This window comes from Serinus canaria, chromosome 15, assembly GCF_022539315.1.
Source record: "Serinus canaria isolate serCan28SL12 chromosome 15, serCan2020, whole genome shotgun sequence".
NCBI classification, from domain to species: domain Eukaryota; kingdom Metazoa; phylum Chordata; class Aves; order Passeriformes; family Fringillidae; genus Serinus; species Serinus canaria.
The window spans coordinates 1,339,483-1,365,802 of NC_066329.1; the positions used below are offsets into that span (position 1 = coordinate 1,339,483).

A 26,320-nucleotide genomic window follows, 5' to 3' on the forward strand; every position below is an offset into this window, starting at 1 on the left:
ACTCATCTCCCTGATCCTCTCTGATCCCCCTGATCCCATTATCCTCAGCCATCACCTTCACACACTGTCACAGCTGTGCCAGGGGCTCAGGAGGCTCCCACGGCCCTGGGAATTCTCCAGAGAGTGCACTGGGCTCCAAGCCTCGGGATCCGGGCTGGATAGCTCCGAGGGGGAAGGACACTCCATGTGCTGCTCTGGGCTGAGCTCCGGCCCCTCTGCAGCTGGGTGAGCCATTCCTCCCGGGAGAGTCCTTCAGGTAGGAGCACCGGGACACTGAGGCAGCCTGTGGGGCCACTCCTGGATCTGCAACAGCCTGAGAGGGCTTTGGACTCCAAAGGCTGCTTTTCAGAGAGCCATGGAATGGGTTAGGGTGGAAGGGACCTTAAAACTCATCCCAGTTCCACCCCCTGCCATGTGCAGGAACCCTTTCCACTGTCCCAGGGTGCTCCAAGCCCTATTCAACCTGGCCTTGGGCACTGCCAGGGATCCAGGAGCAGCCACAGCTGCTCTGGGCACCCTGTGCCAGGGCCTGCCCACCCTCCCAGGGAACAATTCCTAACTCCCAATAGGTTTTTGGGAACTGAAGTCTATCTGGACAGGGAATATCCTTCTTGATGTAACTACACCCCAAACTATCCACATGGCTGCCAACTTCTCAAAGTCTAATGGATCCCAGTATGTCTTGTGACTGCCAAGAAGGGAACACACCTTCCTTGGCCGTGTCTGAAGAGGGGCCTCACCAGTGCCACTGTTCTCTCCTGGGAAGGGAGGCTGCAAGGAAGGGCCCTAAAGTCAGGAATGGGCTATCAAATCCACACAAGCAGGACATGACAGGATGAGGGGAAATGGCCTCAAGTTGTGCCAGGAGATGTTTAAATTAAATATTAACAAAACTTTTTTTCATGTAAAGGGTCCTAAAGCCATGGGACAGACTGCCAAGTGAACTGGTAGAGTCACCATCCCTGGAAGTGTTCATAAAACATGTGGATGTGACGCTTGAGGACAAGGGTTACTGGTGAACATGGTGATACTGGCTTGACTGGATGATCTTAAAAGTCTTTTCCAACCTTAACAATTGTCAATGCCTTTATCTGGAAGAGCTCAGACACAGCAGCTTTGCTAGGGAGAGAAAATGGATTTAGGGCTTTATTTCTTGCCTTTGCCCTTGCCCTTGCCCTTTCCCTTCTTCAGTATTGACTTGTAGATGGACCGCACCAAATAGCCTTTCCAGAAGGCCTGGATGCAGGTGGCAGCTTCGTTCCTCCTGGCCTCTTCCCGTGCAGCTTCCTCCTCCTTCTCCTTGAGCATCCTGCGCTCCTCCTCAATCTCGGTGTACTCTTGGAGCAGCATGGCGTGTTTCTCCATCAGCAGGGACAACTGCTCCTTCTCCTCATTGTAGACAGTCTGGAGCTCATCATATGTGGTCTGGCAGAACAGCAGGGATCAGGGACAGCCTGGCAGCTGCTCCTCCCTACATCCCCAGGTGAGGGTTCTGAAACCCATCCCAAAGCCATGGAATCACAACGGGTTGGAGCCTTTACAAAGGGATTCAAAAGGAAGGCATGTGCCCAGTACCCAGGGAGTTTCATGACATGCTGGGCCCCTTGATGCTCCCCTGAAAAATGCTCCCATACACAATGGAAGATTTGGAGAGCCAGCAATGCATCTGGTGGGGTGCTGGAATGAGCTGAGCTCTCCAAAGCAGCCCTGCTGTGGCAGGAACTCCAGCAGGAACAGCCTGGAACAGCCCCTCTGCCAAAGATTTTGGGGCCTGTACTGCAGCTCTAACTTGGGTCTGATGTTTTGTCATTGTGGGGGTGGGTCTGCCATGACAAATTCTGCCCCAAACATGGGGCTCCTGCCTCTCCAGGGACAGGAAACCAAAATAATCCCATTATTAAACATCTGACGGGGGATCATTCCTTACAATTAGCAGCAGCTTTCAGGCCCCTCCCTGTATTTTGCTCTGTAAGGAATCCAGCAGCTTTTGTCCAATCCCATAAGTACTGCAAGAAGAGGAAAGCCCCCAGGGCCTTCCTAGAGGCAAGTTTTGGGGGTGCTGGTGTGACCCTGAGCCTGTTATGGCTCAGCTGGGGGCAGGCTGTTGAGTTTCATAACACCCAGCACATCCCCCAAGGATTCAGCAGGAACAGGAGCAGGGTTTGGACACCATGTAGGACCATGAGGATTGAGGGTTGGAGCAAAACTGAAAAACCTGTTTCCTGGCATCAGGTGGACATCCCAGACAGAACATGGTGACCCATTTGCCCCCAGATACTGTGGGATTTAGCACAGATTTAGCCCCCAGATACTGTGGGATTTACTGTGGGATTTAGTGGATGCAACTTCTCCTAAAGCCAAAGCAGCAGAGGACTCCTGGACACACAGGCAGGACAAAGATCCCTTTCCTGTAGGTTTGCCTGCATGCAGAACTGCCTCTCACTTCCATGGTCTCCTGGGTAAGAGCCATGTGTCCCTTCGGACAGGAATCTACCCAATCTACTCTGCTTAATGGCAGAGCAAAGCACTTAAAGCCAACACCTGTTTTTCTGTCATGTCCGTGTCGTATTTCTGGACCCATATCTGAATTTCCTTCTCTGCTTTGCACTTTTCCTGAAAGACAAAACAAGATCAGATCCTTGCAGACATCTGAGGCCTGGTAAGAAGTGTCCTGAGTGAGAAAACAGGGAAACTTAGAGCCACAGCATCATTATAGCTAAGTATTTGAGCTACAGCATCATTATATCTGAATATTTCACCTCCTCCCTGTGACAAGCTTCCCTCAGCTGACACATATGTGGTTTGCCCTGATTTAAGGATTCTCCTGGGACATTCCCAGAGGGCTTTATTGGGTTTACAGCATGGAGCTGGGGGGATGAGCAGCACCTGGAAGTTGCTTTCTGCAGGAGGAAATTAATGTGTCTGATGGAATGTGGCAAGTCATCGACAAATTGAGGCACCAGCTTGAAACTGAAGCAAGAGAGAACTGCAAAACACGAATGTGGGACAGAAAGTACTCAGAAGATGGTGCCTTTTAAAAGAAAGAGATCTTTCTGGCTGTAAAAGGGTTTAACAGTGGCTGTACTCCTGTACAGCCTGGGGCAGTTTTACCTCCAGCTCTGGATGTGTGCTCTGTGGAATCACTCCTGCTCCATTTCCTGTGTGGCACTACCCCAGGATGGCCCAAGGGCTCCAAGGCCATCACGAGGTCCCACCTGGGCTATTCAGACCACAAGTACAACTTGTACTTGCTGAGGAAAGGAGGCTTCTGTGGTCAGTAAATGCATCTGCTGGGGTGCTGGAATGAGCTGAGCAGTCCTGCTGTGACAGGAACTGCAGCAGGAACTGCCTGATACAGCCCCTCTGCCAAAGATTTTGGGGCCTGTACTGCAGCTCTAACTTGGGTCGGAAGTTTTGTCAGTGCCCAGCCCTTTGTGGTGTACCACCCAATGCAAGAGTGACAGATGCCCCATCACCATGTGGGCTTCCTGCTTATAGGAGGCTGCACTGGTTTGGAGAGAATACTCAGAAAGAGCAAAATGAGAAGGAAAATGCTCTTTTTACAGTTCTCGGTTCTCTGTGTCACCAGTGTGTTCGAGGCAGAGCTGTTGCTACAGGGGCCTGAGCCTGCCTGCTGGTCCCTCCCATTCCTCCTCCTGTATCTGCTCAGCCCTGGGGGCAAGGACTTTGGGGTGCTGCTGGGTGAGGGCTGCACCTGACCCAGCACTGAAACCCCCTCAGCCCTGGGCTGAGCCCCCAGCATGTGCAGCAGGGAAGGGGGGATTCTGCTCCTGTGCCCCACCTGCAGAGCTGGCCCAGCCCTGGGCCCAGCACAGGAGGGACCTGGAGCTGCTGGACAGAGTCCAGAGGAGGCACCAGAGATGCTCCAAGGGCTGGAGCCCCTCTGCTCCAGAGCCAGGCTGGGAGAGCTGGGGGTGCTCACCTGGAGAGGAGAAGGCTCCAGGGAGAGCTCAGAGCCCCTTGCAGGGCCTAAAGGGGCTCCAGGAGAGCTGCAGAGGGACTGGGGACAAGGGCTGGAGGGACAGGACACAGGGAATGGCTTCCATTGCCAGAGGGTAGGGCTGGATGGGAGATTGGGAATTAGGAATTGTTCCCTGGGAGGGTGGGCAGGCCCTGGCACAGGGTGCCCAGAGCAGCTGTGGCTGCCCCTGGATCCCTGGCAGTGCCCAAGGCCAGGTTGGATGGGGCTTGGAGCAGCCTGGGATAGTGGAAGGTGTCCCTGCCCATGGCAGGGGGTGGCACTGAATGGGCTTTAATGTCCCTTCCTATCCAAACTATTCTGGGATGATTCTATGAAATTACATTTCCCTCCCATTCAGCCCAGCCTGACTCCTTGGTTTGTCTGTTCTGCCAAGCTGGGCAGAGCAGGACCTGCTGAGCCCTCAGCATCAGCTCCATTCCACTTTGAACAATAAATCCGCTCTAAAAGATTCCTTCTACCAAGCCAATATTGTTTGCTCTGCTGCCCCTACAGCAGATCCCTGGTTTGTCACTATCCCACACGTGTCCTGCTCCAGCCTGGCTGCCCTGAGCCCTGCCTGGTGTCACAGCTCAGTGGGAAGGTGTTCCCAGAGCCGAGGCAGCCAGCAGGAGCAGGACCTGTGACAGCTCTGTCCCTGCTGTCACTGCAGGGCTGCTTTCCACTGGAATCAGCAGAGCATGAGGACAGGGCGGGTGTGCTCTGACAAACACCATGTGCATCCTGCCAGGAACAAGCAGGGACCAAGGAGCTCCTTGCAGCAGGCAGCAGCCAGAGCTGACAGCTCTGCAAAAAGGCTTTAACCTCCTGTCCCAGGGCTCTCCACCCCTTTACCTTCCTGAGAACCAGCTCTGAGGCTCGATGCTCCAGCACCAATGCATTGAACTGTGTTCCCAGGCGCTGAATGTCCTGCTTCATCCTGGCACACCTCTCCTGGGAGGCTTCCTCATCCTCTTTTTTCTGCTTTTCCCCTTCCTTCATGATCAGCCGGATGTCAGCCTTGCAGTTCTTGGCCAGATCTTCCATGGTGGTTTTGAGGTTTTCGATTGTTTTGTCCTTCCTGCTAACCTAGACCAGAAAACAAGAGGAATACCTTTGGGAAATGCCCCTGAGGCATAAGGTGAGCAGGAGAAGAAAAAACGTTGCAAAGCTGGAGGAGATCCAAGAAGGGACCCCCAGGGGCCAGCTCAGGTAGCACCAAGGCCCTGCCACTGCCGGCTGAGGGAAGAGTTAGATTTACCCAGGAGCTTTGGAAACCTTACCCTGGCTCCTCTGGGAACCTGTTAGTAAAGGCACAGAACAAACCATCCCAAGTCCCACTGGCACTGCCACCTGAGGAGCAGCCAAAACAGATTCCCTGGACTAGCCCTGTGGCTCCCTCAAGGGCTGGATCAGGCTCCAAGTGACTGTCTGGGGGACACAGCTCAGGGAGGGATATCCCCAGCTGGCATCAGTGAAACAGATTTATTCCCCGTGTCCTGGAGAAGCTGCCAAATTGCACATAAATATCTCGATTCCCAGAACTCCAAGGAGCAGAAGGAAAGGGGAAAGCAGGTCCTTGGCTCTGCCACCAGTGAGCAGGACAAAACCTTCTCAGCCAACCCCTCTTGCAGGGAAGAGAAAGAAACCCAGGTAGAAAACAAAGGATTGTTGTCAGAAGTTCTGGGCTTGGTACACAGGCTGGGAAAGTGCCTGGGAAGTGCCCAGTCAATTATCTGCACCTCAGCTGCAGATAAAATTAAAGATTCATGTAATTTGTATAATCACTGATTAATCACAAATGCTCCAAGGCAGCTGTTAGAGTCGGGAGTCACAGAAACATTGGTTTTAAGCGAGAGTGAAGACAGAGCAAATACTAAAAATGGATTTTAATCAGAGCAATCTCTCTCTGTAATGATTTTTCATTCTTTCGGCAGCAGAGAATGAAGCAGCTGGCATTGTCACCCTGCCAGGGTACCACCACAGCAGTTTGTGCCTGTCCTGCCACTCCTCTGGAACTCAGGGACTTATGTTGTTTAAGCTGGCTAGTGACAACAGCTTCAAAACATGCCAAATTTGAGTTTAAAAAAATCAAGCATGCAATACACATTTTTCATTATATTTTACAATTAAAATATTATTTTTAAGTTTTAGATCTGGATTAGAAAGGATTTCTGGAGCTTGCTCTTTAGGAACTACAATAAAAGGATCGGTTTATAGTTAGCAAGGTTTTGCTCCAGTAAAAAGCAAGTTTCCACTTGGTTGGAAAACACATTCCCACAAGGTCATACCTCTTCATCTCGAGTCTGGATGACTCCTTCCAGCTCTCCCTGTAGAGCTGAGATAATTTCTGTGTTTTTTTCAACCAGGAGGGAAATGTCTTTCATGAATTGAATCATTTCCCTCTCCTCATCAGGAGTGGTGAGGAGCCTCTCGAGTGTGAAGTCCCGGAACTCCATGAAGGCTTTGATGAACGCATCAGCTGGTGACTCTCTCACCCGAACTTCGAATTTCAGTCCGTGGTAAAGCAAGGGGTTGGCCAGGAAGAGCCTCAGGATGTTTCTCAGGGAGCATTTCAGGCGTTGCTCCGCAGCTCTCAGGCTCTTCGCATCTCCAGGGCTGGTGAGCAGGTGCTGTATTTCCATTGAAAGCTTCTGATGCTCCAAAAGGCTGCTTGTGATCTCAGGTCCCAGCATCCTTGCATACCTGTCCAGGGAGCCAATAATCCGTGGGATCAGCCTGGTGATCTCCAGCTTTACAATGGTCTCATCCAAGACAGTTAGGATTCTTTCTGTCTCCGTGCTATCAGGCTTTAGCTGGCGTGGATCTAACACCTTCATGACACCTAATGGGATCCCTGCCTTCCTTGGAGTTGCCATGCCCTTCACCAAGGTTCTTTTCTTCATGAGAATGCTTGGGATGTAGCTGGATCCCCTGTTGCCATGGATTCACTTAAACACCAGTGGCCTGGGTGGGTTGAGGTCTAGCAAAGACACGGCAGCTCTTACACAAGGTGATACTCTGGAAAAAATGGAGGTCCCTGTGCTTCTGCTGTCACATAATCTCCCTTCTTGGATTTTCTCTCTAAAAGGAAAACACAGTGACAGCATTAGAGAAACAATGTAATTTGGGAAAACATGAGAGTCTGAGATTACCCTGGAGTTCTCTCTGAGGCTGGGCAGGGGGTCAGGACATGGGGTTGTAGATTAGAGCTGGTCTCTGTCCCAGAGCAGCTGTCAAACACCCATGGGAAGGGGGTGATAGATTCCTGGCTTTGAACAGTGGTGGGGGGAAAGCTCCCAACAGCTTCTGTAGCCAGTAGCAGCTGAGGTAGAGCAGCACAAGCTGCAGCTCTGCAGTCCCCAGTGGGGTGTGGAGAGGGGTTTGGAGAGCCCTGGGGCCACCCTGGAAGGAAGGGTAGGGTTCCTAGTGGGAAACCTCTATGGGAAACCTCTACCCTTTCAGGCCTGTCCCTGTCAGAGGGAGGAGGAAGGAGAGGGGATCTGGCAGGACTGGCAGGGACAGAGCAAGAGGAGGAGAGAGGGGAGGGGAGGAGATGGAGACAGCGGTAGTGGAGGGGCCGACAGGGAGTGAAGGGTCCCCTCGGTGTGGGTGTGGGACAGCAGGAGGACCCAGAGACTGGGGAACAGTCAGAGGTGGGGGCGATGATTCCCGGTGGGGAGAGCTCCGAGCGAGGGGCGGGCGGCTCGAGGTCGGTGCGGGAGGATCCGGGGGGTCTGTGGGACCAGCGGCCCTGGGCATCCCGGGGGTGGCACGGGGTGTCTCAGGAGTCGGTTACTGGGGGATGTCGGCCCCAGGCGGCCTCCACCCCTGCAGCGCACTCAGTTCCGATCTCGGTTCCGATCCGATCCCGGTTCCGATCCGATCCTGGTCCCGATCCCGATCCCGCCGTCAGCGCCTCCCGTTGCCAGGCGACTGGAAGGGGCGGGGCCTTTCCCGGCTGTTTACGGCGAGCTGTGCTGACCCCGCCTCCTGTCACTTGATTGGCAGCTGCGCTGTCCAATGACGAGTCCCGCGGCGGCGACTGCCGGAGTTGGGGTGTGTTATGGCGCCGGCGGGGCTGTCAGGGGGGAGAGGCGGCTCGTTCCCCCGGGGCTGCCCAGATCTGTATTCCTGAGAGCACGACGAGTAACCCGAAGAATAAACTTTATCTCCCTCGAGGTGACGTCTGCCAGGCGCGGGTCAGCCCGGTGGGTGGCCAGGAACCGCGAAGGGGCTGTTTTGAAACATCAGGACGCAAGAGAGTTCCCCTGAGCCACACTGTTAACGTGGCTGGTTTTACGGGGCCATAAAAGTGATAAAGAACCTCAGCTGATGAAGATGCTGATACTGTTCAGGCTGAGTTAATTGCTTACCTGTGATTTACTAACGTCTGCAAAGAACATGATGGCCCTTGAACGCTGCCCTGCAGCCTGCCCTCAGCCTGTGCCCGGGCAGTGATGGATGCCCCTGGGAGAGGAGGGTTTGGTTTCCAGCAGGAAACACGGCAAACATTGAGCTCCAGGCCACGCTCACAGCGATGCTCTGTCCCTCGCAGGAGCTGGCACAGCACCGTGCTGGGGTGGCCATACCCTCACGGGCAGCCTTGTCCCAGGTCCCAGCCTTACCTGGCATGAGCAGCTCCTTTATTTCTGTGCAGGGAGTGTGCAAGGGCAGGAATAATTCTGCTCACCCATTCCCAACCACTTCCCTACACAAAGCAAAGAGAGGCTGTGTCATGGTTTGCGCCTGGCACAATGCCAGTGCCCCCCACAAGAACACCTACTTCCCTGGCACCTACTGTGAGATATGATCAGAGACAGAGCAAAGCAGGCTCCAACTTAAGGTTAAAAGGAAAAAAAACCATTTATTAACCTACAACTACAAAGGAAGACACACAAAACACAATAGAACATAAGATGAAAACCTTCCAAATTCTTCCTCCTCCCCCCCACCAAATTTCCAATTCCACTGCCACCCTTTAGATAATCGATTCTCAGTCACTCGAGGAGAGAGGAGTCCCTCTTGCGCCACATGACTTCCATGTCCAGTGCTCTCACCACTGCACATGGATCAGAGCTGCTTCTAGGGTTTTTCATTTTAAGGATACTTTGACCAGTTCCAAAGGGAGTACAGTCCTTCTCCTTTTGGGACACTTGTCCCCCCCAAATTTCACCCCCTGGGGCCGAGGGGTCTCTTGAACAGAGATCGTCTTCTTCTTCTTCTCTTCTTCGAAGCAGAGGGCACCACCACCACCCTCCTCACCCGTCGTCTCTGTTCACTCCTCCACATCACTGCACTCTCTTGGCTCTGAGCCATCGCCTCCCCCTAGAATGCAGTCTCTGTGTCACTGGAACGACAGTGGTTCTGCTGTGGCTATACAAGAAAAGTCCAGCCCAAAGCCACTCCATCATCTCCTCCCACCTAGAATTCCTCTCAACATCTCCTCAATCTCAACATCTTCTCAATCTCAACATCTTCAGGAAGACTGAGACTCCGCAAGGTTCCCATCCTCCCCAGAGGGGCCAAAAGTCCCAGGCTCTCTGCCGGTCTACCCCGTCAACTCCCACGCCTGGCTGCCCCGCCGGGCACCCCCCCCCCCTCCCCCACGCCGTGCCACCACCACAGGCACCGGCCCTGTCTCTCTCTCTCTCTCTCCGGTGGGGGGGGGGAATGGAGGATGGCTGCCCGAAGCCCCCGCAATGTTCTCCTCCACCCTTGGGCCCAGGCCCGGCCCACCCCTCTCTCCGGCCACATGGCCCCCCTCCCTCCCCGCCCAGCCAGATCTGGGCGGGGGGGGGGGGGGGGGGATCTGCTCACTCTCAAGCGGGACTCAAAGAGGAAGTTCCCCTGGGAGATCACAGCTTTTAACCCCTGTGTTCTCAGAGGCGTATCCATGCCCTCAGTGGACAAACCAGGTGCCAATATTAAATCTGAACACCGATTGGCTTGCCCACACCATCACAAAAAACTTCATTTCCTCTTAAACCACGACAGACTGGTGTTGGGAGATGTAGTGGAACCACCAGGACTGGGCTTTCTGGTGTGGCACTGGTGAGGATGGATGAGGGGACACTTGGCCTTCCTGCCCACCTGGGCATACCTGGTACCATTTCCAGCACCCCCAAGTCATTTTCCTCATTACCTGGAGCTCATTACCTGGAGCAGTGACCTCCGTGTGGGTTCCCTCCTGCCTGAGTGCCTCAGCCAAAGGACTGATTCAAATGAAGAATGGGACTGAGTGTGACAGTGACTCTGGGTTTGGGTCCGCCCCAAGCTGGGACATGCCCAGCCCGCTGTGGGAAGAAGGGGCAGCTGGAACTGTGAGGCTGCCCGGTAGCCTCCAGGGAATGCACTGACCTGCCCAGGAATACTTTCTCAAGCTCTAATTTGGCAACTAGATCCCACTGGATCTAAATCCAGAAGATCTGTGATTTCCTGGCTGCACTGTGATCGAGATAACAGCAGAGCTGTGATTTGAGGCTACAGAGGGGTGTGCTGTCCGTTGGATGTGTCCTCATGGAGCTTATCACATAACAGAGAACAGCCCCTGAGACATGGAGAGCTGCTGCTTTTCTTGACAAGGACTCCAGAAAGGATCCCTGTCCCCCCTGAAAGGCTGCCACATGTACTGCAGATATTTTGGAATGAAATCCATCATGAAAAGAATGTCTTTCCAAAGTTGAGGAGTGTCCCGATTGCTTTGTTTGAAATGTGCTACTGCTCTCCAAGAAGTGCAGACTTGGACTTCCTGACAACCATGACCTGGAGATGGCATCAACTGGCCAGTGAGTGTCACCAGAGTGCACAGCCTGCTTGAGGGGACAGCAAGTCCTTGTGACATCCAGGGAAAGAGGAAGGAAAGGGGTGGGTCGCATCCAAACCTCCTCTGAAGTAGGGAAGACTGTGGATCAGTGCTGCTCCCTCCTGGATCTGGGTAATTACAGACAATGCCGTCTTGCAGGAGGAGATGGTGGTGATGACACATGTCCAGAGCAGCCCTGACTCGTCCTGCAGCTCCACACTGCTCCAGGCCAGCAGCAGCTCTTCAGCCAGGAGGAAAACTGGGTCACTTTGGGAGCTGGATGAAGCATCACCAAACCTGCGTCAATCCCACCTCATCCAGGATGTAGAAAAGCCTCAGATCTATCCTCAAACAATTCTCTGCACCCAAACCCACCAGACTGCATCACTGCCTGAGCCAGAGCTGCCCAAGAATCCAAATTATGTGGGGCATGTCCAAGCAGGGGATGGAGAGCCCGGAGAGCCCGGAGCCCCTGGTACAGCCTGGGCACACTGATCCCACAGTTTGTGTCCAGCTGTGTTCCAACAGCAGGACTGTGACAGATGCCTGAGGGCCAGAGACTTCCCTCGGCCCAGCTGGCCTCAGCCACCACCCAAACTCCTCTCCAGGTGCTGAATCCCGTTCCTCTGCAGCAAAGGGAAGCACAGCTCAGGGTGTGGGAGCTGGCAGGTCGATCTGCTGGGAAAACCATGATCCACCCCAGCCTGGTTTGCCCAAATAATCTCCCTGTTCCTGCTACCACCCACCCCTGTGTGGGACCAGGGAAGGGACATCAAGGAGGGGCATGATTTGAACTAATTGTGAAATGTTGGTGAAAGAGCAGAAGCACACAATGAAGCCTTGCTGCAGGCAACAGCACCCCATCCTGTCACTGCAGGGCCAGTCCCATCCTGCCACAGTCCTCTGGCTGTAGCCTTACATTGTGCTCTGCTGGCAACACACCAAGCCCTGCAGGACTCCACAGGGCCAGCTGATCCCTGACCATGTCCCTCCTGCAGCTTTGGCTGCTGTTCCCTCATTCCCATGTCATGCTGTCAGTGGGATGATGGCATCTGTATCCTGAATGCTTGGGAAGGAGTTCGCACTTCCCTGGCCCCCAGAGCCTCTCAGGAAGGCCCAGGCAGAGCACAGAGAAACCAGGGAGTCCCTGCAGTACAGAGCTGGCTGAAGGGACAGGTGTAGTGGTGTTGGTGTAAGCTCTGAGCTAAAGGACCCAGCAAGGAAAACGGGAGGGCTGGAGGTGCTGGGTTGCCTCTGAGAGCACCAGGCTGGAGCTGGGTGGCAAGAGCAGGAGTGCGGAGGGACACAGCCAGCTGTGGGCAGCTGTGGCACAGGAAAATGTTCCTGGGGATGTCAGGGCACTGAGACCAGAATGTGTGAGTTTGGTCCTAATCTGTCTGCTGAGGCCAAACCTCAAATCCGGTGTCCAGTTCTGCTCTTTATTGTTGAGACCTGGAGGGGCTAGAGCGTGTCCAGGGAAGGGAACAGAGCTGGGAAGGGGCTGGAGCCCCAGGAGAGGCTGAGAGAGCTGGGAAGGGGCTCAGCCTGGAGAAAAGGAGGCTCAGGGGGGACCTTGTGGCTCTGCACAACTCCTGCCAGGAGGGGACAGCCGGGGGGGTCGGGCTCTGCTCCCAAGGAACAGGGACAGGAGGAGAGGGAACGGCCTCAGGCTGGGCCAGGGCAGGCTCAGGGTGGATTTTGGGAAAATTCCTACATGGGAAGGGTGGTCAAGCCCTGGCACAGCTGCCCAGGGCAATGGGAGAGTCCCCATCCCTGGAGGGATTTAACAGCCAGTGGATGTGGCACTTGAGGACAGGGGACAGTGGTGGGAGAATGGTTGGACTTGATGCTCTCAGAGGGCTTTTCCAGCTTTAATGATTCTGTGATTCTGTAAGTCGCAGCAAGTCACAGCCTCCATCTCCCAGGTAAAAGCCAGCTGCTTCCTGGCTCAGCCGAGCGGGAGCACTCAGGGCTCGGTCAGCACCGAGACCCAGCCCTGCAGGGCCCGGCCCGGGTGTGCCAACCCCCCAGCCTGCCCGGGGAACGGCCCAGCTCCAGCTGCTCCAGAGGCTTCAAGGCCACGGGGCTGGGGAGGTGACAAGGAGAGGGCAAAGGGGACAGGCATCACCCCGGCTTGGGGCTCTTCATCCCGGGGTGCTGCTGTGTGCCAGTGGGAATGTCCGTGGGAATGCTGGCACCAAGGACAGCACCGAGCTGGGGGAGCGGAGCCGCTGGTGACAGGCTCCTTCCAACACAGAGGGGCTGAGCTCTGTAACCTCCGCACAGAGGAGCTCTCTTAGAGCCCTGCAGCCCCTCTGCCTCCACGGCAAGGAGGGGACACATCCCCTGCTCCCCCCGGGTGCTGCTGCGTGCTGGGAACCACTCGGGGACATCCCCTCCCCCAGTTTGCAAGGTGGGTGCAGCTTGGTTCTAAAACCCTCCTTTTCCCACAGCATCTTCCCTAAAGGAAAACCCCAGGGGTGGCCAGCATGGGTCACCCCCAAGTGACAACCTCCAAGCTCATCTAAAAACTTCTGACATTATTTGCTTTTTGGCATTTCGTTTTTATTCATCTCAATACATCTTTTCTTGGGTTTCAGTCACCAAGCAAGCTGGTCCAGGTGGACACCAGCCTGGCACTGGTGCCTGCATGACCAGAGATGTTCCCTGTCTCTCCTGTCCAGCAGCTGTCACAGTGAACCACGGAATGGTTTGGGTTGGAAGGGACCTTAAAAATCATCCATTTCATCTGGTGAACAGCAAATCCTTTTCCTGGACAAACCCAGCAGGCAAAAACTGAGATCAAGGAGGAAGGGTCTGTCCATGGAGAGGAAAGGTTGCAGGGCAGATTTATCACAGGTGGGAGGAGGACAAGAACATTCCTTAAATACTCTGGAAAAGCAAGACTTGATAGATCTGTGGTTTGAAGCCACTTCAGGTGCCAAACCCTGATTTTCCATGCAGTGTTTCTAGAACCTTGCGGCACCTGAATTATGTCTGTGGAGAAGTTAGGGGAAAGTTTTGTGCTTCTTTAAATAACAGTTTTAACAGTAAATAGAGAATTTATTGCCAAGGCCTGATGGCTCCTGGTTTTTGAGTGCTGAGATGTGACTTGTCTGTGCTGTCCTGCTGTCTGAGCTATGCCTCTCCCATCAGTTTTGAGAATTCCCTTCAGAAATCCCAGCTGAGGGGCACAGCTTAAGGTACTGGGGATTTTTCAGTCCAGTGAAGGAAGCACTTGATTGAGGATATGACGTGATTGAGGACATGGAAGCAATCTTCCAAGGTCCAATTATTCCCTCGAGGTCACTGGGAAGCATAAAAAATAAGCAGCTTCATCTGAAAAGGTTTATGTTATGAAATCCAAACACTGCAATGCTGGCTGGAAAAGCAGGACAGAGTCATGGAATCTCCTGAGCTGGAAGACACTCACAAAGATCATCCAGCCCAGCTCCTAGCCCTGCCTAGACCCCCCAACAATCCCACCCTGGGCATCCCTGGCAGCTCTGGCAGCCTGGGGCCATGCCCATTCCCTGGGGAGCCTAGACAGTGCCTGGCCATCCCCAAGGCACGAGCCAAGGAAAAACTCCATCCCTTTCACATTGCACTCCCACTCCCTGACAGGACAGCAGTCCCTTGAAGAGGAGTTTCACTCCTGCAGCTGCCTCACAGAATTCACAGAATGACCAGGTTGGCAGCAACCTTCAAGGTCATTGAGTCCAACCCAGCCCCAACACCTCACCTAAACCCTGGCACCCAGTGCCACATCCAGGCCTTTTATAAACACATCCAGGGGGAGTGACTCCACCATCTCCCCAGGCAGGCCATTCCAGAACTTTATCACTCTTTCCGTGAAAGATAATATCCAACCTATACCTTCCTTGACGGAGTTTGAGACTGTGTCCTGTGGTTCTGTCAGTTCCTGGAGGGAAAGCCCAGCCCCAGCTGAGCACAGCCACCTTTCAGGAGCTGCAGAGAGTGGTTAAGGTCACCTCTGAGTCACCTTTTCTCCAGGCTGAGCACCCCCAGCTCCCTCACTGCTCCCTCCCAGCCCAGGCTCTCCAACGACCCCGTTCCCATCGATCCTAAAGGGCAGCAGCACCAGAGGGGTTGCACAGATTTATTGCTGTAGAAGGAGCGTAGAGTTCCTAAAGCTGTAGAGTTCCTAAAGCTCCAGTGCGCTGGCAGCCGGGGCACGGCCTGCAGGAGGAGCTCTCTGCACGCGTCTCTATTCCGAGGGCTCCGCTTCAGCCGCCGGCAAACGGGAGGTGGGACCGGGCACCTTCCCGCTCCTGCGATCGAACACTTCGAGGGATCTTTTAAACTGTTCGGCTGTCTTCTTCCTCCACGCCATCTTTCTCTCCTGTTCTTTCAAAAACTGCTGCTGTAATTGTTTGTAGAGGCGATGAGTTTTCTTTTTGGCCTTGTCAAATTTTTTTACCTTTGTGAGAGGAAACATAAGCCTTTATTGCCACTCTCTTACCATGAAATAAAGAACTCCAAAGTGGTGCTTATCTTCAGGAAGAGATAGATCCCACCACATCCCTCGCTATGGCCGAGGTGATCGCTGAGCAAAAAGCTCCAATGTGCATAATCAGAGTCACAGAATCACTGAATGATTTGGGCTGGAAGGGAACTTAAAGCTCACCTTGCTTCAATCCACAGGGACACCTTCCACCAGATCAAGTTGCTCCAGATCCCATCCAACCTGGCCTGGGACACTGCCAGGGATCCAGGGGCAACCACAGCTCTGGGCACTCTGTGCCAGGGCCTCCCCACCCTCACGGGGAAGAATCTCTTCCCAAAATCCAATTTAAACTTATTCTTTTCCAGGGTATCATTGGAACAACATCTCAGTCCAGGTTCCGGTGGCTAATGATGCCTGTAGCTTATTCCAAACCACAGGTGACTTGGAGATAGGATATGACAGCTGTGTCCTGAGGCTGGGGTGGAGGCACAACCACTCATGTCAGAGGTGGCCCAAATCCAACAATTGCCTCTCCCAACCATTGGAGAGAACCTTGGCACCCCTCCTGATCCAGCTGGCTGAAGACCTAAATTCCTCCTTGTGCCACAGGGGGACATGAGCTTTGTCCCAGGGGAGAGGACACCTCACCTGCTCCTCCAGGAGTTGCAGCTCATGGGCAGCGGTGTGCCTGCTGGAGGTGGGCAGGGGGTAGTCCAAGTCAAGGTCCCAATCTGCAGGGCTGTTTTAGGTGAGAAGGGGCTTCATGTCAGAGGCCCATGAACCTGGGAGTTTGAGGGTCCCCCAGCCCAGTGTGAGAGTCCCCCAGCCCCAGGAGAGTGTGAAGGTCACCCAGCCCCAGGACAGTGTGAGGGTCCTTCAGCCCCAGGATGGTGTGAGGGTTCCCCATCCCCAGGATGATGTGAGGGTTCTCCATCCCCAGGATGGTGTGAGGGTTCTCCATCCCCAGGATGGTGTGAGGGTTCCCCAACCCCAGGACGGTGTGAGGGTTCCCCATCCCCAGGATGGTGTGAGGGTCCTTCAGCCCCAGGATGGTGTGAGGGTTCCCCATCCCCAGGATGGTGTGAGGGTCCTTCAGCCCCAGGATGGTGTGAGGGTCTTCAGCCCAGGATGGTGTGAGGGTCCTTCAGCCCCAGGATGGTGTGAGGGCTCCCCAGCCCCAGGATGGTGTGAGGGTTCCCCAGCCCCAGGATGGTGTGAGGGTTCCCCAACCCCAGGATGGTGTGAGGGTTCCCCAGCCCCAGGATGGTGTGAGGGTTCCCCAGCCCCAGGATGGTGTGAGGGTTCCCCAGCCCTGCACCGGGGCCTGCTGATCTGCTGGCGCTGGGGTGGTGTGAAGAAGGTGACACGAGGCCGTGTGTGGCCCTGCTCCTCCATGACCCCGTCTCTGCTCTTGGTGGTCGGTTGTTGTCATGGAGACCTTGGCAGGTGGCCTGTCAGGAGTCACCTCCAAACTCTGCCTCTGTGACACAGTGGTCCAACAGCTTCTCCTGCCCTTCAGCCACTGCACCAGCACCATCCTCGATGTCTGCCTGGAGCAGTGACCAGGCTCTGTTCCCACATGGAGCATCCATGTGTCCCCCTGAAGGACACCCCCTGAAGGCCTGCATCTGCAGCTGCTGGGCTCAGTGACAGCCAGGACCCATGGCATGGGGACACAAAGGGTGAGTCACTCCACCCTGGCTGCTTGGCCTGATGGAGCACCCCTCCAGCACATGGCCCCTATGGGAATAGAACCATGGAACCATGGATTCATAGAATCATGCAATGGTTTGGATTGAAAGAGACCTTAAATCTCATTTTGTTCCATCCCCTGCTATGGGCAAGGACACCTTCCACTACCCAGGGTGCTCCAAGCCCCATCCAACCTAGTCTGGGACACTGCCAGGCATAGGGCAGCCACAGCCTCTCTGGGCCACCCCACACTCACAGGGAAGAGTTTTTCAAAATATGCAGTCTAAACCTACTCTCCTTCAGTTTGAAGCCATTCTTCCTTGTCCTGTCTCTCCAGGCCTTTGCCCAAAGTCCCTCTCCATCTTTCTTTCTCTCTCCATCTTTCTTGTTGGCTCCCTTCAAGTACTGGAAGGCTGTAATTAGGTCACTCTAAAGCCTTTTCTTCTCCAGGCCAAGCTATCCCAATTCTCTCAGCCTCTCCTCACAGCAGAGCTGCTCCATCCTTCTGCTCATCCTGGTGCCTCCTCTGGACTCTCTCCAGCAGCTCCAGGCCCTTCCTGGGCCCCAGGGCTGGGGCAGTTCTGCAGGTGGGGTCTCACCTGAGTGGGGCAGAGGAGCAGAATCCCCCCTCCCCTGCTGCCCACACTGGGGGCTCAGCCCAGCACACAGTGGCCTTCTCCAAGGTCAAATCCTGCCACCCCAGCACAGAGCCCAGCAGCAGCTCCTGGCAGCAGGTCAGGCAGTGCAAGGTCCAGCATCAGCAGATCCAGATGCTCAGCTCTCAAGCCAGGATGGTGCCCCATGTTTATGGAAATGGAGTAGGAGAAACTCTGCTGCTCTGACTACAAACGAGCTGTTGTGACCTCTTGGCAAGAAATCCAGGGAAAGGCAGCAGCAGCTCTTCCAGAGCCATGCTGGACCACTGAAAATAAACTCACATCTGAGGAGCTGGAACATGAAGTCTGGGCTGCTGAAAGTACAGAGGATTTGAGATACCCCAGCGAGTAGTGAATTTTACTATTAATAAAATCAGCACAGTTTTCACATCTCATTTGTACCAGGGCCTTGACAGCCACTCCGAGACCACCACGTGCTCAGGGAGTGTTGTTTTATTCCAGCACAAAATGTGCTGCTGAGGCAGGACAGCAACTTGTGAGTCAGGAGACTTGGAATGTCACCAACACTTGTTTTTCCTAACTGGGATACAGCTTTGGGTTTTGAGACAGCAACTCAAAGCCCTGTCATCTGCTGCCTTCCAGAGGGGGAAGGTAGAGCAAAGGCTCCAGCATCTCTGGTTGGGAGAGACCCTAAGATGTCACCTTTTTCTTCCCCCACTTAACTGCCACAACACTTTTTCAGGAGGTGCTTGGGAGATCCGTGGTTGTTGTTCCTGCCCATGGCAGGGCATTGGAATGAGATGAACTTTAAGATCCCTTCCAACTCAAATCATTCCATGTCTTATGATTTGAGCAAGCTGGTCCTTGATGGTGAAGAACCCCATTCCTTGGTGGGGTTACACAGCCCCAACAGATGTGAGGGGCTGGAGCCAGGTGGGGGTCAGGCTCTTTTCCCAGGAAACAAGAGACAGGACAAGGGAGATGGCCGCAAGTTGCACCAAGGGAGGTTTAGGTTGGATATTAGAGAAAAATTCTTCATAGAAAGGGTGGTAAGGCACTGGAACAGGCTGCCCAGGGCTGTGGTGGAGTCCCCACCCTTGTAAATGTTAAAAAAATGTGAGTATGTGGCACTTGGGGACATGGCTTAGTGCTGACCTTGACAGTGCTGAGCAGAACAGTTGGACTTGGTCATCTTAGAGATCATATCCAACCTTAACCACTCCATCTTCCTCTGATTCTAAAGCTTTTAAAATGTCTTTAAACTCCTGTGGTTTCATCTTTTAGAAACTCAGCTACTCAGCCAAGAACCTGCTCAGGGCAGGGCAGGAGCCTGTGACACAGAGCCAGCAGTGAAACCATCAGGGAGGCTACTAAATGGTCAAGGACAAAGCCTGAAGGGGATTTTTAGGTGCTAGAACAGAGGCTGTGAGGCTGGAAGGGAGTCTGAGGGGTCATCCTGTCCATCTCCTGGCCTCCAGTCTCATTTGGACAGCTTCAAACACCCTCAGCTCTCTGGGCTAGGCTGTCCTACAAGGAAAAATGCAATCTTCCTACATCTACTTTAAAAAAGGCTTTGCCATAATTCCAGCTCCATACCCAGGACAGTCTCTGACACTATTTGAGGACTGGAATGTGGTAGGTTTGAGAGCACAGCCCAGCATATCCCAGAAGGATGCAATTTCCTGGCTCAGGCTCCCCAGCTCAGCAAGTGTTTGTCCCTGTTGCCGATCCCAGATCCTGCTGTGCCAGGGCAGACAGGCCCCAGGGCAGCAGTTAATCCCTGTCCTGAAACAGAGACAATTTCCACCCTGTGCTCCCAGGCACACAGTAAATCCAGCCTGGATTTCCTCTCCCCTGTGTGGGCACATGCTGCTCCTGCTCCAGCGCCATCCCAGCACGTTCCATTGCCACTTCCAAGGAAGGGTTCAGCAGTGGCTCAGCAGCAGATCCATGAAAACTGTCTGGCCTGATGCCATAACCACCCTGTCCCACTGAACTCGGGGTTATTTCCCCCACTTTGGACTTTCACACTTCACCTGGAGCTCCTTGATGGAGAGGGACTTTGAGCAAGAGTGTGGAGGGACAGGACAGAGGGAATGGCTTCCCACTGCCAGAGGGCAGGGATGGATGGGATATTGGGAAGAAATCATTCCCTGGGACGGTGGGGAGGCCCTGGCACAGGGTGCCCAAGGCAGCTGTGGCTGCCCCTGGATCCCTGGCAGTGTCCAAGGGCAGGTTGGACATTGGGAGTGGAAGGTGTCCCTGCCCATGGCAGGGGATGGGATGAGATGACCTTTAAGTTCCCTTCCCACCCAAAGCATCTTGTGATTCCATGATTCTTTGTCAGCCAGCACCTCCAAGAACGTGGAGATGTCGCCCATCCCTCAGAGCTGTGACCCCTCCTCAGAAGGAGCCACCCCTCCCTATGCCCATGTGAGGGCTGTGCCCGTAGCTCCCTGCTCCAGCTGGGCTGCTCCTGCCCTGTGCCAGGGGCTGCTCTCCAGGAAGGTGTCCCATCTGCTCCCTTCCCAAAAACCCCAGGGCTGGGATGGCTTTCCCTCATCCAGCTTGGCCGGAGCAGCACCAGGCTCAGCACATGGGCAGCTGTCAGAGTGGTGGGAAACCCAATCCTTCCTGGGGCCGGAGCAGAGGGATAACACCAGGCTGACATCATGGCCTGGAATAACCGGAGAGAGTGTCACCACAGCCAGCCACCCCTCCCACCACTGCTGGGCTTTCCACAGACCACATAACCCCCAGTACCAGCAGGAATGCTGCCCTCAAACCCCCAGCTACTGTCACCACTGCACAGGGCCACACAGGGAGCTGCAGGGCACGGCGAGCATCACACGCACTGGATCCAAGGTGGGAAAGGCAAAGCCATGGATGGAGCCGGGACCCAGGCAGAGCCCAGTGCCAGCAAATGAGTCAGGGGGCTGGGATAGGCAGGCAGGCCCTGGGGAGGGCTCCTGAGCCAGCCACGCTGCAGGTGGCAGGTTTGCTGGTCTCCCTCCTCCCTCCAACACTCCCCACTGTGAAAAAGCCTCAGGAATGTAAGCCCAGAAAGCAAACACGCTCCTGGCCAGAGCAGGGGCCGCTGGCTGATAACTGCGGGCCCTTTGTGTCCTTTTTGGGATGGGCACCACTCCAGCCGCACCTGGGGCACCTTGGCAAAGGTGGCACACTGGGCACGCCCCACCCTCAACCCTGTGCTGGGAAGGAGCCGTTCCTCAGGTGCTGCTGGAAGCAGCCTCAAATCACTGCCCTAACAATGGAAAAAAATCGCTGTTTGGGAAAGAGGGCGGGAACCAGTGGGGATTTTCGGGGGAAGCGGGGTTGTGTTTTTGTGTTCAAGTGAGTCACCAGGCTGAGAGGGGAGGGACAAGCAAGACATGGTGTGACTTTTGGGGCTGTCCTGTGCAGGACAAGGAGGTGAACTCGATGATCCTTGTGGATCCTTTCCAATCCAAGATATTCCATGATTCCATGACTCAGGGGACAGGATGCTCCAGTGTCATGGCACCTCAGGGCAGGGCAAAGCACCCAGCCCTTTTCCAGACTCTTGTGGTCAGTGACTGCTCTCTGTGTCACTGCATCCCTCCTGTGTGCTGTGGGGTGTCCCACTGCCAGCCCTGGGGCTGCCAAACCACAGCTGTCCCTGCTGGAGCTGCAGATGCTGGACACAGCTTCCTAAGAGCTGCAACATCCTGAGGCACTTCTGTGCCTCACTTTCCTATCCCTGCACTGGGTGCTCCTCCCTTCCTTCCTTCTTGGCCAGGAGATCGCTGGGAGCCAAGGGTGGAGTACAACAAAAATAGAGCTTTATTTTGGGACAAGTGCAATTGGAGCTGGGTCCTTCGGCCCCGGCGTGGAGATACAAGTGTGGCAATGGCCACCACGGACCCGGCAGCGGTGCCAGGGACACACACCGGGTTGTCCCTTTGCCGTGGCGAGCATGTGCTGTGTCACAGCCCAGCACTGTCCCGTGTCACAGCCCACCACTGTCCTGGAGCGATGGCAGCTGGTCCAGGCTGCTCCCGTGCCCTCGGCTGGGCTCTCACCATCTCTGCCACGGATGCCAGTCTGCAGCGAGCTGGGAGGGGTGGGGACAGCTGTGGGGGCTGAGGGGCGTGGTGGGGTCAAAGACAACATCGGCAGCACCACTGGCAGCCCCGTGGAATTGTCACGACACGGTGGGGATGGGGACAGGAGAGGGGACACACCCGCCCTGTCCTGGGCATTCAGTTCGGCCACAAGAACCGAGTGTACACAGAGAGCCAGGGGCCACTCCAGCCAGCAGAGCTCAGTAGTGACACACACATACAGACACACAGACACACAGCCATGTCTGTCTGCCCAGGTGGGACAGCAGCTGGATACACAGAGCTGTGTATCCAGAGCTGTGTCCAGAGCCATGTCCCTGGGCATGCCCAGGCCGTGTGTGCACACCAGGGACATGTGCAGAGCCAGTGCACAGTGGTACCTGCCAGCAGCACACACCTGCACACACACACAGAGCTGTTCACGCCCAGCCTGCACACAGCAGCACACGTGTGCCACACACCTGTGTACACACCTGTACACAGCCTGGGGCAATGCGCACGTGCCCACAAGCACGAGACCTGCTTGCACACCAACACCTGCACACCAACACATGCACACTGACACATGCATACAGAGCTGTGCACACCTATGTGTGCAGTGTCATACACATCAACACAGGCATGTCCCACACAGGGCCATGCTCACACCTGCTGAGCCTGTGCACACTCACAAGCACAGAGCTGTGCACAGACCCACCCACACCCAAGAGTGTGCAATTCTACACATGTGCACACAGCAGTGCACACATCACGTGTGCATGTCAGCACGTCCATGTGTACAGTGCTGCGCACACCAGCACACCTGGACACTGTGCAAAGCAGGGTGTGTACACTCACTTCTGGGCACACCAGAAAACACAACACGCACACAGCCAGGCACACTGGCTCACGTGTGCACCTCAGCAGCTGTGTGTGCACACAGAGCCATGCACACCGGCACACGTGCACAGAATCACTCACACTGGCACACACTGCTCAGAGGAGTTACGCACACTGGCACACACGTGCACAGAGTCACTCACGCTGGCACACGTGCACAGAGTTACACACAGTCGCACATGTGTACACAGTGTCACACACACACTGGTACACGTGTGCACAGAAGAGTAACACACACCTTGGTACACACATGCACAGTGTCACACACCTTGGCACACACGTGCACAGTGTCACACACATGCACAGTGTCCCAGACCCTGGCACATATGTGCACGGTGTCACACACACACACACTGGCACACACGTGCACAGTGCCACAGACCCTGGCACACATGTGCACGGTGTCACACACAGGTGCACGGTGTCACAGACCCTGGCACACATGTGCACGGTGTCACACACACGTGCACGGTGTCACAGACCCTGGCACACACATGCACGGTGTCACACACACGTGCACGGTGTCACAGACCCTGGCACACACGTGCACGTGTGACACACACACACTGGCACACATGCACAGCTCTCCCCCAGAGCCCTCCCGGCCCCGACCCCCCGCGGGTCCCTACTGGTGGCGCGGGTGCTGCCGCAGCCCGCACAGGCCCCAGCAGGCGCCCAGGAGCCGGGGCTGGTGGTACAGCACCATCCCCGCCAGCGTCAGCGCCACGCCGGCGTAGCCCAGCGCACCCAGACGCGTGCCGAACAGCAGCCACGACAGCAGCAGGTTGCCCACCACAGTGAGGCTGCCCAGGAGGTGCAGCGTGAGGGCCGAGGTGAGGGACAGGAGGCAGGAGGTGGCCAGGTTGTAGAGGACGGAGCCCAGGCAGCTGAGCAGGACGCAGCCCCAGAGTGCGGCGTCGGGGCGAAGGACGCCCTGCCACGAGGGGCCCAGCTCCAGCGCCACAGCTGCCCCAAACAGCAGCACGAAGCTGGGCAGGGATGTCAGGCCGAGCAGGGAAACCGCGTCCAGACGGTCCTCCTGCAGCAGCACACCTGGGGGGACAGGGGGACGGTCGGTGGGACGTCCCACAGGAACACCCACCTGCCGCAGGGGCACCCGGCACCCTCGGGAGACACCCACCCGCACGAGACTGAGCAGTAAAGGGAAGGGGAAAATCAGGGGAGGGTGGGGGGGTGCCCATGGTTTGGGGAGGTCCCAGTTCAGAGGTTCCCTGGTTTGGATGTGTCTCTCTGTTCAGGAGTCCTTAATTCCTGAGATTCCTTGGTTTAGGGGGGGTCCCACTCTGGGGATGCCCTGATTCCGAGGGTGTCTGCTTTCACGGGTGCCTGTGTTTGGGAGGGTTGGACAGGGCAGCTTTCCCAGCCCATTTCAGAGCATTTGTCCCCATGTCCCTCCCTCCAGGTCATCCGAGGACAGTGGGGACAGCAGGCACTGCAGGGCTGGCTGCCACACACAGACATGGCCCTACCCTCCCCAAGGCCACTGTCCATGTCCCACCGGGGCCGAAAAGGTGACAGGGAAGTGGCACAATGACCAGTGGTGTCCCTTGGGGAGCCACAGCACCCCACTACAGCCACGGAGCCCTTGGGGGGTGGGCACAGAGCCCCATGGCAGAGCCTGTCCCCATAGTGCCCCGAGCCACAGGCTCCAGAGGAAACGCTCCGTTCCCAACCAGAACCATTCCAGCTGGCTCCTCACTGCCATGTGCCAAGGACACCACGACCCAGGTGGCACCGTGGCCACCTTGGGAAGGGGGGACTCACACGGAGTCCAGCAGCCCACAGGGATGGGACAGGCTGGGTGACCCTGAGCCAAGTTAGGGCACTTCCATCCCCCATGGCCCAATGACACCACAGGGACACTAATGGTGTCACCCCTGACAAACTAACGTCATGTCACCTCAGGGCCAGGCCACAAGCATGACTTAGCTCTGAGAGGGACAAGGGTGGCTCTGGGGTGATCCAAGAGTGGCACCAAGGCCAACAGGGACAGCACGTGGCACCAGGACTGGGGTGAGACTGGGAGCCAGAGTGCCACCACGGTTGGAGTGACACTGTGGCCAGGCTGGGCAGGGAGTATCACCAGCACAAAGGAGGCACTAGGGTGACACCAGTGATAGGGTGGGGTGGCAGAGAAGCTGGGGTGACACCAGGGTGCACAGAGGGTGGCAGGGCGAGCAGGGAGAACCCCCAGCACCGGGGGGGGGGGGCACGGAGGTAACACCAGCACCCCTGCACCCCAGGGGCTGAGCCAGGGCCGGGCGGTCATGCAGGACAGGGACAGGAACAGGTGGCACTTACTCTGCTGGATGGACTTGAGGGCGCGGAGCACGGTGGCGGCCAGGAGGAAGCCGCAGCCGGGCTGGGAGAAGCAGAGCCCGCCGGCGATGCTGCAGGCGGCCCCGGCGCACACCGGCCCCATGGCCCAGAACTGCAGCGGGTGCGGCCGCCGGCCCCCCAGCAGCCCCAGCAGCAGCGTCACCAGCGGCGTGGTGGTGGCCACGGCCTGTGCCACGTCCAGCTGCACGTAGCTCAGGCCCAGGTTGCCCAGAGCCACGCTGGTGCAGAAGGTGAGGCTGAGCAGGTAGATCCTGGCGCGGGGCCGGGGGCCCGGTGCCCGTGCCCAGCCCAGCGGGTACCCCACGGCCACGCCGGACAGCATGTGCAGCGCCGAGAGCAGCAGCGGGTAGCGGAACCCGTGCGCCGCGAAGATCCACTTGTTGAGGCCGGCCATGGTGGTGCCGGTGCCCAGCCAGGCCAGCACGCTGAGGGTCAGCGGCAGCGCCGGCCCGGGCGGCCGCCCCACGTCCGCCTGCCCCGGGTCGGGCTTCCAGGGCCGCACGGTGCCCGCGCCCGCCGCGCTCATCGCGGCTTCATCGCCCCGCCGCGACCGCGGGCACATGAGCACCGGCTCCGCTGCCTCCGGCCGCCCCTCGCCGCTCTGCCCCGTCCTCCCGAGAGCCCTGCGGTGGGTGCCGGTGACAGCGGCGCTGGCGCGGCGGCGGCCGCGCTGTCCCCGCTCCCGCGCTGTCCCCGCTCCCCGCGGTGGCGCTGCCCCAGCCGGGGATGCTGGCGGGGCTCAGCGCCGGGCTGGCGGTGCCATGTGCCGGGAGGCGGCGGCGGCGACCGGGGCGGGTGGAAAGTTTGGTGATGGCGGGAGCGGAGGGCGGAGGCTCCGCCCTGCGAGGCCAGCGCGTCACTGCCGGGCGGGCGGGGCACGGCGGGCACGGGCAGCGGGACACCGGGGGCACCACCACCGGCGCCGCCCGCCCGCCGGGCACCCGACCCTCAGCGCCCTCTGTGATGACGGCGGCGCCGCCTCCAAGCCCCGCCCGGCCCCCGGCGCCATTGCTTCGGCCCCGACCCGCCGCTGCCCCGGGGATTTTGGGGACTGGATTAAACTCCCGGGGGAGTCACGCAGATTTGGGGGTGCCTCTCAGGCACCGCAGTCCCCGAGCCCTGGGACAGTGGGGGCTCAGTAACCCCCAGGGGGTTACAGAGGAGGAGGATCCAGCTGGCTGAGGATGAACAGCACTGACTCAGAATGCCCAAATTTTTGGCCATCCCAAAAATGCTTTGGACACCCCAAAAACGGCTGCTCCCAGCGGCCACCTGCCCCATTCCCGAGTGGGACCAGGACTGGAGGGGCTGCTGGTTTTGGTGTCCCTGTCCCACTGCACCTGTAGGACACAGAGAATCATGTGTGTCCCCTCCTCCTGCCCCTGGCAGATTTGGAGCGCTGGCCCACGAAAGCAG

General features: G+C 56.6%; 2 protein-coding genes and 1 long non-coding RNA gene across 3 annotated transcripts; all 3 read right to left on the reverse strand.

Annotated features, from left to right (window-relative positions):
* Positions 1-1,146: 1,146 nt before the first annotated feature.
* IQCD (IQ motif containing D) lies at positions 1,147-7,932 on the reverse strand. The gene is made up of 4 exons (XM_009092212.4): positions 6,271-7,932; positions 4,835-5,068; positions 2,542-2,613; positions 1,147-1,425 (listed from the first exon to the last, which is right to left on the reverse strand). Exons 1-4 carry the CDS (start codon positions 6,883-6,885, stop codon positions 1,147-1,149), a joined length of 1,200 nt encoding a protein of 399 aa, XP_009090460.4. The 5' UTR covers positions 6,886-7,932.
* A 6,958-nt stretch (positions 7,933-14,890) lies between these two features.
* Positions 14,891-16,342, reverse strand: LOC108962371 (uncharacterized). Its single transcript, XR_001990946.3, has 2 exons — positions 15,901-16,342; positions 14,891-15,225 (listed from the first exon to the last, which is right to left on the reverse strand). It is a non-coding gene; the product is annotated as an uncharacterized LOC108962371 (long non-coding RNA).
* Positions 16,343-21,360: 5,018 nt separating this feature from the next.
* SLC35E4 (solute carrier family 35 member E4) lies at positions 21,361-25,787 on the reverse strand. The gene is made up of 2 exons (XM_050980473.1): positions 24,866-25,787; positions 21,361-23,596 (listed from the first exon to the last, which is right to left on the reverse strand). The coding sequence occupies exons 1-2, from the start codon at positions 25,464-25,466 to the stop codon at positions 23,169-23,171; spliced, it is 1,029 nt and encodes a 342-aa protein (XP_050836430.1). The 5' UTR covers positions 25,467-25,787; the 3' UTR covers positions 21,361-23,168.
* Positions 25,788-26,320: the final 533 nt, after the last annotated feature.